The sequence below is a fragment of the Carcharhinus amblyrhynchos genome, chromosome 9, assembly GCF_965287045.1.
Source record: "Carcharhinus amblyrhynchos chromosome 9, sCarAmb.v2.hapA, whole genome shotgun sequence".
Classification (NCBI taxonomy): Eukaryota; Metazoa; Chordata; class Chondrichthyes; order Carcharhiniformes; family Carcharhinidae; genus Carcharhinus; species Carcharhinus amblyrhynchos.
Window position 1 is genome coordinate 3,026,969 of NC_137332.1, and position 13,795 is coordinate 3,040,763.

The 13,795-nt window shown below is 46.3% G+C and overlaps 1 protein-coding gene across 5 annotated transcripts in view; it reads right to left on the reverse strand.

The window, feature by feature from the left end:
* slc44a5b (solute carrier family 44 member 5b) overlaps window positions 1-13,795 on the reverse strand; it is a 273,622-nt gene that overhangs the window by 24,231 nt on the left and 235,596 nt on the right. For all 5 annotated transcript variants that reach the window (XM_080195082.1, XM_080195084.1, XM_080195080.1 and 2 more), the window contains 5 exons: window positions 9,563-9,662; window positions 7,884-7,976; window positions 4,458-4,545; window positions 2,621-2,883; window positions 1,779-1,873 (listed from right to left, as the gene is read on the reverse strand). In XM_080195082.1, the coding sequence (XP_080051208.1) occupies window positions 1,779-1,873; window positions 2,621-2,883; window positions 4,458-4,545; window positions 7,884-7,976; window positions 9,563-9,662 (639 nt within the window). The remainder of the gene's footprint in view (window positions 1-1,778; window positions 1,874-2,620; window positions 2,884-4,457; window positions 4,546-7,883; window positions 7,977-9,562; window positions 9,663-13,795) is intronic.

The window sequence follows — 13,795 nt, forward strand, 5'->3', positions numbered from 1 at the left end:
CTGCCCCGCCATTCAATAAGATCATGGCTGATCTGTCGTGGCTCAGTTCCACTTTCCCACCCTCTCCCCATAACCCTTAATCCCCTCTCTTATCAAAAACCCATCAACCCGCGTCTTAAAAATATTTAGCAAGGTAGCCTCCATCACTTCAACGGGCAGAGAATTCCAGAGATTCACCACCCTTTGAGTGAAGAAGTTCCTCCTCAACTCCGTTCTAAACCGCCCCCCCTTTATCTTGAGGCTGTGCCCCCTAGTCCTACTGTCCTTTCTGAGCGGGAAGAGTCTCTCCACCTCCATCCGATCCATCCCTTTCATCATCTTATACGTCTCAATGAGATTTCCCCTCATTCTTCTAAACTCTAACGAGTACAAGCCTAATTTATTCAGCCTCTCCTCATAGCTCAACCCCCTCAACTCCGGTATCAGCCTAGTAAACCTCCTCTGCACTCCCTCCAAGGCCAAAATATCCTTGTGTAAGTACGGCGCCCAAAACTGCACACAGTACTCCAGCTGCTGCCTCACCAATGCCCTATACAGCCGCAGCAAGACCTCCCTACTTTTATATTCAATCCCCCTCGCTATGAAGGCCAGCATCCCATTCACCTTCCTGACCACCTGCTGCACCTGCAAGCTGGGTTTTTGCGACTCATGCACAAGGACCCTGAGGTCCCTCTGCACCGTCGCCTGCTGCAGTTTTTCTCCACGTAAGTAATAATCCTTCCAACCATTATTCCTACCAAAGTGGACCACCTCACACTTGCCAACATTAAATTCCATTTGCCATTTCCTGGCCCATTCGCCCAGCCTATCTAGATCCTTCTGCAGACTCTCCACACCCTCCGCACAATTTGCCGTTCCACCAATCTTGGTGTCATCAGCAAATTTCGACACCCTACACTCGGTTCCCTCCTCCAGATCATCTATATAAATGGTAAAAAGCTGAGGCCCCAGCACCGACCCCTGGGGCACTCCACTAGTCACCATCCGCCAATCCGAATAGCACCCATTGACCCCCACTCTCTGCCTTCTATTTGACAACCAATCCTCTATCCACACTAACACCCTACCCCCAACTCCATGTCGCCTGACCTTCTGCAATAACCTCTTGTGAGGTACCTTGTCAAACCTTGTCAAATCAAGAAAGACCACATCCACCGGCTCTCCTCTATCCACCGCCCTAGACACATCCTCATAGAACTCCAGTAAATTTGTCAGACACGACTTCCCTTTAACGAAACCGTGCTGCGTCTGCTCTATCAAGCAATTCCTCTCAAGATGGGTTTCCTCCGGGTGTTCCGGTTTCCTCCCACAGTCCAAAGATGTGTGGGTTAGGTTGATTGGTCATGCTCAAATTGCCCCTTAATGTCCTGAGATGCATTGGTTAGAGGGATTAACAGGTAAATATGTAGGGATATGGGGGTAGGGCCTGCGTGGGATTGTGGTCGGTGCAGACTCGATGGGCCGAATGGCCTCTTTCAGCACTGTAGGGATTCTATGACTCATGTACCATGACCCCTAACCCTCTCTCCCTATCCTCACAACTCCATCTCCGTCTTCCCCTATTCCCATATCCCCCTTTTCCCACATGCTCCTCTCCCGCTCTCTCCTGTGTTTATCCAGCTCCCACTCCTCTCTGCATCAATCACTCCCGGTGATACTGAGATCCGTATTCACACTCCCATCAAAAACACGGTTCCAAATATCTCTCCTCAATCCTTACTAGATTAGCAACGGAAATTCCAGAACATGCATCAGGGAAGAATTGATCAGTGATTCACCTTTGAGTTTATTATCCAGGTATTCCAGAATAATCCTGATCAACTGGACGATGGCGAGGATTAAAGAGCCAAATGCCAGCGAGCCTGTGTGATACCTGAGACAACAAAACAGGTTCAGAATAATTATTACCCACCAAACGCTGCAAAAATAAACTCACCATGTCCTCGCTATACCTCGCTCTTCCAAGGAACTCAAAATTCTGGAACTTTCTCAGCCCCTTTCTCTTCCCGGCCCTTGAAACCCGAGGTTTGTGTCATCTGACCACCACTCCCTGGTTTCCTTCATTCCTCTTATACCTTCCGGCTTTGGGGGAGTGCTTTATCCAGGACTTTGGTCCTAGATCCTCACCCTTAGACTTGCCCTTTCACCCTGGGTCTTGCCCTTTCACCCTGGGTCTTGCCCTTTCACCCTGGGTCTTGACTCTTCAACTGGCTTCTCAATCTTTAATCTAAGATGGAGCCGAGGATGTTGAGGTGAAAGGTTAAGGCCCAGGACGATGGAACCATCAGGCCTCGGTGAGGGTCCCCTCCCTCCATTTGGGCCTAATGGGCTCATCTTTGTTTCGACCTTCCTCTTGACAGAGGGGCTAAAATTATCTCTGCCTTTTCCTCATCCTTTAAATCTCTGACCCTCTGGTTTAGGGAGGGCATTTTCGAGTTTCGGGTCCAAGCAACTAAAGGGATGGCTGCCAGCAGTGGAGTGATTCAAACAGGGGATGGTCAAGAGGCCAGAATTAGAGGAACACAGAGAGGGGATGGGCTGGAGGGTGAGGGGGGTGAGGGGGGTGAGGGAGGATGGGAACAGGGGTGAGGAGAGGTTGGGGGGAGTTTGACAGCTTTACCTCAGAGAGCGTCCAAACGCAGCCAACAGAGGGAAGTTGGGAATATCTGCTGGCTTCCTGAATGCCCAGTAATAGGAAGCAAATGCACCAGCCAGTGTGCACTGCCCCAGAGCAATGGCAAAATTCACCAGCCACAGAAAGACAAAGAGGTTGCAGATCTGAAGGATGAAGATGTATTTGTGGTAAAGACTCTCTCCGCCATAGAAGGCGAAGACACACTGAGCACCCGGGCACAATCTGGTGACGTTGCTGGTGTTAAATACCTGCGGGGAAGAGAAAGGTCACAGGTCATCAGCTTAAAACTCTCACACCAAGCTCAATAAATAAATCAGTTCATTTATCTCTGAAACAGAGTCACTCAAATCGTCACCTCAGTTTCTCCCCTCACACGGGCTGTCAGATCCGCTGAGTTTTTCCAGCATTCAGATCTCCAACAACCAGAGCATAGAACTGAGCGACCCACTCGGCCAATCAGGGGGTCGTTCACGTGAACCCCGTTGGTGTAGGACGGGAGTTACGTGTGGAGCCGGACTGGGTAAGGACAGTAGGATTCCTTCCCTGAAGGATGGGAAAGGGCTGCACGGTGGCACAGTGGGTTAGCACCGCTGCCTCACAGCGCCAGGGACCCGGGTTCGATCCCCGGCTTGGGTCACTGTCTGTGTGGAGTCTGCACATTCTCCCCGTGTCTGCGTGGGTTTGCTCTGAGTTGCTCCCGTTTCCTCCCACAGTCCGAAAGGTGATTAGGTGCGTTGGCCATGATAAATTGCCCCTCAGTGTCCCGGGATGAGTAGGTTCGGTGGTTTAGCTGTGGTAAATGTGTGAGGTTATGGAGTGAAGGACATATTCTTTCAGATAGTCGGAATGGACTCAGTGGATTTTATTCCAGTTTGACAATCTCACGGTCACTTTACTGACAGTGTCTATTTCGAGATATCTTTAAAACTGAATTTAAATTCTCAAACTGTCCTGGCAGGGATATGAACCCCCGTTCTCTGGGTTATAAATGCCTCAACAGTGAGCTGTGCTTCTCATGTCCTTATTATGTTTGCTTCATTTTGTTGAACAGACACCTCCAGCGTCTCCATGTGTCTCTCACAGGGGAATGGGGACAGGTAGATTTACTGCCTTTACGGAGATGCTGAATTTTGGGATGTGAATCGCTGGAAAGTCAATTTTACTCTCCTGCCACACCCTGCAGCAAGTGTAAAATCCACCATCTGTACTGGTTCTGGTGGATTGCCATTGGCCGCGTTCCCAGTGTTGTGACAGACGTGGCCTGTTATGAGAATGGAGATAAGAGGCTGAAGGCTGTGAGAATGTGTAACACGGGGCGGTGCAGGTACAGGTTACCCCCCGGGGGAAAAGGTTACGCTGGGATTTCAGAGCGGTTAAGTGCGTGGATAAAGTATTTGGAGAATTGTTTGCATTGGAGGAAGGCGAGGATTGAAAATAATTGCCAAAATCTGCAGCGGGGAGAATAAAGAGTGTTTGTTTTCTACACAGTGAGTTTGTTGTGATCTGGAATGCGCTGCCTGAGAGGGCGGTGGAAGCAGATTCAATAATAACTTTCAAAAGGGGATTGGAAATGAGGTCCTGAATATAAAGGAAGCTGGAATTCGAAAGTTGGGCTGAGAACTTTGTGACGATAAAGCTGTTGTCTGAATCTGCTGAAAGAAAGGAATCCTGTTGTCCTTTCTCAGTCTGGGTGGATACGTGACTCCCGTCCCTCATCGACGTGTTTAACACTAAAAACCCTTTGAGGCAGATATCACGTGGCATATCCGAATCCCTCCGTCCCATTCCCAATGTCTAGACAAGCTGTAACCAGACCGCGTACCTCAGGATTGCATGTTCTATTTGCATATATACAGTGACCCCGGTTTGTCATCACTTTGTACACAGCCTCTCCGGAAGTTGACAGAAATCTGAGGATTTTACATTCAGGAACATATCGATAATTTCAATTCCCTAAAGTGCCGATAACCCGGCAGAATTTTCACTTTTAAAACATGATGAAACTCTGACAGAATCGCAATAAGCACATAATCCGACAGTACGAGAGAAAGGCCATTCGGTCCATCATGCCTGGGCTACTATCCATGTTAGCCCCGGAATCCTGAAAATTTCTCCTCTTCCAGTGTTTCTCTAATCCCCTTTTGAAAGTTATTATTGAATCTGCTTCCTTTCAGGCAGCACATTCCAGATCACAACAAACTCACTGCCTCAAATAAATTCCCCTCATCTCCCCCTCTGGTTCTTTTCCCGATTCTCTTCAAACTCTGTCCCTCTGGTTCCCCACCCTCCTGTCACTGTGTTACTATCGACTGGTAGCTACCAGAAAGCGGAAAGGTAATGCAGTACGGCACTCGTGGGTTGCAGGAAAAGGCGATGCAGGTTTATAAAGAAGATATTTCTTGTTCCAGGTCTAAGATGGAAGAGCCACAAATGCGTCAGAAACTGTCTGCTTTTGTCATTACAGCCTGTGTGACATTTGGCCAGCTACTTTGAACACTTTACATCCCTTCCCCGTCACTTTATTTGCCCCCAAATGACAACGTTTCAACAACTGACCCAATTAAACAGTAGATATATTATTTTGCACCATTATTTCCCAAATATATAATTAATTAGACAGTGTCTCAGGCAGACAGCTATTTCCTTTGGGTTGTATTTGGCCTGGAATTTCAGCACCCGAGACCTTTAAAATATCTTCATTTTCTTCTGTTGGTAATTCTTCATGTGAAACTATTTCAGACTCAGTTTCCATTAAAGATTCTTCAGAAACAGATTTGTCTCTGCCGTTAGTTTCTGCTCAGAGGTATCACTCTTTGATTTAATTTGATTTATTATTGTCACATGTATTAGTATATAGTGGAAAGTACTGTTCTTGCACACTATACAGATAAAGCATACTGTTCATAGAGAAGAAAAGGAGAGGGTGCAGAACGTAGTGTTACAGTCATAGCTAGGGTGTAGAGAAAGATCAACCTAATGCGAGGTAGGTCCATTCAAAAGTCTGACAGCAGCAGGGAAGAAGCTGTTCTTGAGTCGATTGGTACGTGACTTCAGACTTTTGTATCTTTTTCCCAATGGAAGAAGATGGAAGAGAGAATGTCCGGGGTGTGTGGGGTCCTTGATTATGCCGGCTGCTTTTCCGAGGCCACAGAGTCAATGATGGGAAGCTGGTTTGAGTGATGGATTGGGCTTCATTCATGACCCCTTGTAGTTCCTTGCGGTCATGGGCATAGCAGGAGCCCATACCAAGCTGTGATACAACCAGAAAGAATGCTTTCTACGGTGCATCTGTAAAAGTTGGTGAGAGTTACACCAGATATGCCAAATTATCTTAGTCTCCTGGGAAAGTAGATGTACGAGTGGGCTTTGTTACTATAGTGTCGGCATGGGAGGATCTGAGCAGGTTGTTGGTGATCTGAACACCTAAAAACTTGAAGCTCTCGACATTTCTACTTCGTCCCCGTTGATATAGACAGGGGTATGTTCTCCTTCACGCTTCCTAAAATCAATGACTATCTCCTTCGTTTTGTTGACATTGAGGGAGAGATTATTGTTGCCGTACCAGTTCACCAGATTCTCTCTCTCATTCCTGTACTCTGTCTCATCATTGTTTGAGATCTGACCCACTACGGTGGTGTCATCAGCAAACTTAAAAATCGAATTGGAGGGGAATTTGGCCGCACAGTCACAGGTGTATAAGGAGTATAGTGAGGGGGCTGAGAACACAGCCTTGTGGGGCACCGGTGTTGAGGATGATCCTGGAGGAGGTGTTGTCTATCCTTACTGATTGTGGTCTGTGATCCTTACTGATTGAGTTAGGAAGTCTAGGATCCGGTCACAGATTGCTACTGCAAATGCTACTCAGCATTTCACTGTAAATGCTTCTTGTGAAGCTTCAGTGATTCCACTCCTTGAGGCAAGTATCTGGTCAGTATGTCATTGCTAAACTCTCTCTCTTCATCTGTCTGTACGACGTAAGGTGCCAGACCTGTTATTATTTGGTTAAAGGCAGGTATCCACTCTTCACTGGTTGTGTAGATTGTTTTCTCTGAGTGAATCCATCCTTTTAGAGTTCTGTTTCCTCTTAACAATCTGTACTTTCTGAAGTCATTCAACAATTCCTGAAGTATCAAAAGATCAAACTCTGATCTTAATTTTCTTTTTGAGAGCTGCGTCGCTGGTGAACTGTGTGTCTGTGCGGCGTTCCTGTATGATATCAAGAATTTATTTACTCATCTTGACAATGTACCTTGGTCCTTTGATGTCTTGTGTTTGAGTGACTGTACAAATCCATTTGTAGATGGATGGTATGGAGCTCACTTGATGTGTTGGTTCCCATTTACTTCCAAACAGTCTTCAAACTCCGTGGATGTGAGCTGTGTCCCATTGTCACTTACTATCTGCTCCGGTCAACCAAATCTAGCAAACGTTTCACCCAGTTTCTCAGTAGTTTATTCTGCTCTCGTGGATTTCATAACCTCTGCTACCGGCCGTTAGAATGAGCATCAACAATTACTGGGAGCATGTATCCTGACACCCAAGACAGACTCCTATTTTCTCTTAATCTCCTCTTAACATTCTCCACTTGAAGGACAATCCCAGTCTCTCCATAAGTTTAAATCCCAGATAATGTATTCCCTGGAATATAAACTCTCTATTTTTGTAAGGTTATGTATCCTCAGACACTTTGAATTGTTACAAATACTCTGGGCAAGTGGATTGGACAGAAATGGCCAGCAGATCATTAAAACATAGAACATAGAACACTACAGCACAACCAGGCCCTTTGGCCCACAAGTTGCGTTGATCATATCCATACCTACCAAGCCATAGAACTATCTGTAACTCCCAATCCCATTAAATCCCATGTAGTCATCCAGAAGTCTCTTAAAAGACCCCAGCGAGTTCGCCTCTACCACCACCGACGGCAGCCGATTCCACTCACTCACCACCCTCTGAGTGAAAAACTTACCCCTGACATCTCCTCTGTACCTGCTCCCCAGCACCTTAAACTTGTGTCCTCTCGTAGTGACCATTTCAGCCCTGGGAAATAGCCTCTGAGAATCCACCCTATCTATTCCTCTCAACATTTTATAAACCTCTATCAGGTTGCCTCTCAACCTACGTCTCTCCAGGGAGAAGAGACCTAGAACTGAATCTTTACAGAATGGACCTGAAATTAAACCTTTAGTGTTCAATATTAACAACACAGGATGAATACAGACAGTAGCATTATCTGAAAGGATACATAGCTGTAATAGCCCAGTAGGAAATACAGATGGCCAACAGCAAGAAGGTGATGATGGGGTAGAATAGAGTGGACATGATATATCCTATGGCCCTGATAACACAAAACGAGGAGTTAAACTGCGTAAGTAACCACATTCTTTGACAGCATTACGTTTCAATTAAATCACAAATGACTGTATATAAATAAATCACTAATGTTAGAATAACATCTAATTTACAGCATGGAAACAGGCCATTTGGTCCATCCAGTATGTTCTGGTGTTTATTCTCCATGTAGCCTCCATCCTCTTCCTCTCAGCCCATCACCATCCCCTCCTATCCCATTCTCGCTCATGTGTTTATCCAGCTTCCCCCTTAAATGTATCGAAACTATTCACCTCAACCACTCCCCGTGGGAGCGAGTCCCACATTCTCTCCACTCCCCGTGGGAGCAAGTCCCACATTCTCCCCACTCCCCGTGGGAGCGAGTCCCACATTCTCCCCACTCTTTGGATAAAGAATTTTCTCCTGAATTCCTGATTGGATTTATTAGTGGCTGTTTTACACTGCTGGGTAATGTGTACCTGATTTTTAAATACATATTCAGGAGTTATGTCTACTCAGAAATTCAGGTTTGAGACAGTGCAATAATTATGAGACATTAAACGCAAGAATTTACTGGATTTGAACAGGCCTCTGCACATTCAAAACACTGGTCTTAAAATCTAACAAAAATAACCAACATTACAGGACCAATAATGTGATCCAAACACATTAGGATATAACATTAGGATATAATGTTAAAGTGCGTTGGAACATTGGAGTAAAATAGATCAGTGTATTAAATCAGGAAGAAATAAGGTGTTCATTTGTGGTATTTTGGAGTGTTACGTTAGGGTAAGTTGATGGGAAGTGGAGGTGGTGTGTGGGAGATTATACCAGAGTATTTCAGAGTGTAAAGTTTTATTTTGGGGGTGACACAGTGGCACAGTGATTGGCGCGAGGGACCTGGGTTCGATTCCTGGCTTGGTCACTGTGTGTGTGGAGTTTGCATGTTCTCCCCGTGTCTGCGTGGGTTTCCTATGGGTGCTCCGGTTTCTCCCACAGTCTGAAAGGCGTGCTGGTTCGGGTGCATTGACCTGAACAGGCACCGGACTGCGACAATAAGGGGGATTTTGGAGTTGAGGAGGAACTTCTTCACTCAAAGGGTGGTGAATCTCTGGAATTCTCTGCCCGTTGAAGTGGTGGAGGCTGCCTCGCTAAATATTTTTAAGTCACGGGTAGATAGGTTTTGATAGGCAAGGGAATTAAGGGTTATGGGGAGAAAGTGGGAAAGTGGAACTGATCCACAACAGATCAGCCATGATCTTATTGAATGGCGGGGCAGACTCGAAGGGCTAGATGGCCGACTCCTGCTCCTATTTCTTATGTTCACAGTAACTTCATTGCAGTGTTAATGTAAGCTGTACTTGTGACTAATAAATAAAGTTTAACTTTTATTCCCGATTTAAGTTTGGATACATTGGAAGGAATTTAGTTCTAGCACTTTGTGAGGTTAGCTTTAGGAATATTTGGGGGCGTTCGGAGTATATCCGGAAAATGTGATGGTTATGAGGTTGGAAGGTTAAGATTATGAAAACCCTTATCGAGTGAGTCCACAACAGTTCAGACCATTAAACAATGCCAGAGGCCACTTACTTGCTCCCTTCCCTGAGCAGTGCAATTGCAATACAGATTCTCTTCCGTAGGAAAATCAGCATCAGGATAATAATCACTTCAACAATACAGAGAAAGATCACTGGAAAATAACAGAGTGTTAAAAAAATACAAAGCACCTGGAAAAGTGTGGATTTTAACGGAACTGTTATATAATCCGTATCATTGTTCCAGAGGGAGCGGCTGGAATGGTGATTCAGTGAAGAGAGCCAGTCGGTAAGAGGGATTTTTAACTTACTTTTTTATCGGAGTTTTTTTCCCTAAGGCAGCCGGAAGTCTAAAACCGGAAGTAGGCCCCAGTGAGACCTGGGAAGATTTTTCTTTTCGCCCAATAAATTTGAACGGGGAGGAACCTGGAGGCTCTACACGTGTAGAGTCTCCCACCCTTCTCTAATCTGAAAAAATGAGGTAGAATGAGAGCAGGTAAGCTTTCTTATTTCTTTTTCTTTCGTTTCTTCCTCTAACCTAACGGGGGTGAGGGAATATCGGGCAAGATCTTTCTGTTTATCGAGAGGGGATGGCAGGAAAGGCCGTGCAATGTTCCTCCTGCAGGATGTTTGAGGTGAGGTCAGTGTCCCTGCTGATTTCACCCGTGGGAAGGGCACCCATCTCCAGCTCCTTAAAAACCGCGTTAGGGAACTGGAACCGGAGCTGGATGAACCTCGGGTCATTCGGGAGGCAGAGGTGATCATCGATAAAAGCTTCAGGGATTTGGATACTCCGAAGAATGAAGATAGATGGGTGATGGTGAGAGGGGCTGGGAGGAAGCAGTCAGTGCGGGGATCCCCTGTGGTCATTCCCCTCGGCAACAAGTAACCGCGTTGGGGGGAGCGACCTACTAGTGATGAGCCAAGGTGACCGGATCTCCAGCACTGAGTCCATCCCTGTGGCTCAGAAGGGAAGGTGGGAGAGCAGGAGAGCAATAGTTATTGGGGACATGATGGTTAGAGGGACAGATAGGAGGTTCTGGGGCAGCTAAAGAGACTCACGGATGGTATGTTGCCTCCCGGGTGCCAGGGTCCGTGTTTTCAGGATCCTTAAGGGGAAGGGGGATCAGTCACAGGTCGGAGTACACATCGGGACCAACGATATAGGTAGGGGAAGGGATGGGGATTTAAAACAGGAATTTAGGGAGCTAGGGTGGAAGCTGAGAGCCGGGACAAAGCATGTGGTCATCCCTGGTTTGTTGCCGGTGCCACGTGTGAGTGAGTTGAGGAACAGGGAGAGAGAGTGCAGATTAACATGTAGCTGCAGGGATGGTGTAGGAGAGAGGGTTTCAGCTACATGGATAATTGGAGCACATTCTGGGGAAGGTGGGGCCTGTACAAACAGGATGGTTTGCACCTGAACCAGAGAGGCAGCAATATCCTGGGAGGGAAATTTGCACCTGCTCTTCGGGAAGGTTTAAACTAATTTGTCCGGGGGGATGGGCAAACAAGCTGCAGTCCAGAAGCCAGTGCTGAGGGTAGTGAGGTACTGAGGAAGGTACGAAGGTCACAGGAGTGTCCCGGCAGACAGGATGGTGGGTTGAAGTGTATCTACTTCAATGCAAGGAGCATCTGGAATAAGGTCGGTGAACTTGGAGCGTGGATTAGTACTTGGGACTCTGATGTTGTGGCCATTACGGAGACATGGTTAGAACAGGGACAGGAATGGTTGTTGGCAGTTCCGGGGTATAGAGCTTTCAGTAAGAGTAGGGAAGGTGGTAAAAGAGGTGGAGGAGTAGCATTGTTAATCAAGGATAGTTTAAAGGCTGCTGAAAGGCATTTCGAGGGCGATCTGCCTACTGAGGCAATATGGGCTGGAGTTAGAAATAGGAAAGGAGCGGTCACATTATTAGGAGTTTTCCACAGGCCCCCAAATAGTAATAGAGATGTGGAGGAGGAAATGGCAAAGCAGATTATGGATAGGTGGGGAGGTCACAGGGTAGTTATCATGGGTGACTTTAACTTTCCAAATATTGACTGGAACTTTTATAGGTCAAATAATTTGGATAAGGTAGTTTTTGTACAGTGTGTGCAGGAGGGTTTCCTGGCAGAATATGTGGATAGGCTGACAAGAGATGGGGCCACATTGGACTTGGTGCTGGGTAATGAACCAGGCCAAGTGTTAGATTTGTTTGTGGGAGAGCACTGTGGAGATAGTAACCACAATTTGGTGTCTCTCATTATTGCAATGGAGAGGGATAGGGCCATACGGCAGGGCAAGGTTTATAACTGGGGGAGGGGTAATTATAATGCGATTAGGCAAGAATTAGGGAGCATAAGATGGGAACAGAAACTGTCAGGGAAAGGCACAAATGAAAAGTGGAGCTTGTTCAAGGAACAAACACTGTGTGTCCTTGGTAAGTATGTCCCTGTCAGGCTGAGAGGAAATGGCCGAGTGAGGGAACCATGGTTCACAAAAGAGATTGAATGTCTTGAAAAGTGGAAAAAGGAAGTGTATGTAAGGATGAGAAAACAAGGTTCGGTTGGGTCGCTTGAGTGTTACAAGAGAGCAAGGAATGAGCTAAAAAAAAGGGCTTAGGAGAGCTAGGAGGTGGCATGAGAAGTCTTTGGCGGGTCAGATAAAGGAAACCCCCAAGGCTTTTTACTCTTATGTGAGAAATAAAAGAATGATCAGGGGGAGGTTAGGGCCAATCAAGGATAATAGTGGGAACTTGTGCATGGAGTCAGAAGAGATAGGAGGGACAATGAATGAATACTTTTCTTCAGTGTTCACTAAGGAGAGGGGGCCATGTTTTTGAGGATGAGTGTGTGATACAGGCTGATAGGATGGAGGAGATAGATGTTCTGAGGGAAGATGTATTAGCAATTTTGGAAAACCCGAAGGTCGATAAGTCCCCTGGGCCAGATGGGATACAGCCTAGGATACTTTGGGAGGCAAGGGATGAGAGTGCAGAGCCTTTAGCTTTGATCTTTGGGTCCTCACTGTCCACGGGGATTGTGCCAGAGGACTGGAGAGTGGCGAATGTTGTTCCTCTCTTCAAGAAAGGGAATAGGAATGACCCTGGTAATTATAGGCCAGTTAGTCTTACTTCAGCAGTTGCTAAGTTAATGAAAAAGTCCCGAGGGATAGAATTTATGATCATTTGGAAAGATGCAGCTTAATCCGGAATAGTCAGCACGGATTCGACAGGGGTAAGTCCTGCCTCACAAATTTGATTGAATTCTTTGAGGAGGTAACTAAGTGTGTGGATGAAGGTAGAGCAGCTGATGTCGTATATATGGATTTTAGTAAAGTGTTTGATAAGGTTCCCCATGGTAGGCTCATGAAGAAAGTAAGGAGGTGTGGGATAGAAGGAAATTCAGCCGATTGGATAAGTAACTGGCTGTCTCATAGAAGACAGAGGGTGGTGGTGAAGGGAAAATTTTCAGACTGGAGACCAGTTACCAGCGGTGTACCACAGGGGTCAGTGCTGGGTCCTCTGCTATTTGTGATTTTTATCAATGACTTAGAACAGGGGGCTGAAGGGTGGGTTAGTAAATTTGCTGACGACACCAAAATTGGTGGAGTCGTGGATGAGGTGGAGGGCTCTTGTAGGCTGCAAAGAGACATTGATAGGATGCAGAGCTGGGCCGAAAAGTGGCAGATGGAATTTAACCCTGATAATTGCGAGGTGATTTATTTTGGCAGAACAAACTTGAATGCGGATTAGAGGGGCAACGACAGGGTTCTGAGGAATGTGGAGGAACAGAGAGATCTTGGGGTTCATACCCACAGATCTCTGAAGGTTGCCACTCAAGTGGATAGAGCCGTGAAGAAGGCTTATAGTGTGTTAGAGTTTATTAACAGGGGGTTTGAGTTTAAGAGCCGTGGGGTTATGCTGCAACTATACAGGACCTTGGTGAGACCACATTTGGAATATTGTGTTCAGTTCTGGTCACCTCACTATAAGAAGGATGTGGAAGCATTGGAGAGAGTGCAGAGGAGATTTACCAGGATGCTGCCTGATTTGGAGGGTAGGTCTTATGAGGAAAGGTTGAGAGAGCTGGGGCTTCTCTCTTTAGAGTGGAGGAGGATGAGAGGTGACTTAATAGAGGTTTATAAGATGATGAGAGGGACTGATAGAGTGGACGTTCAGAGACTATTTCCTTGAGTGGATGTAGCTGTTACTAGGGGGCATAAATATAAGGTTCATGGTGGGAAATATAGGAGGGATGTCTGAGGGATATAGGAGATATAGGAGGGATTCTTTACTCAGAGAATGGTTGG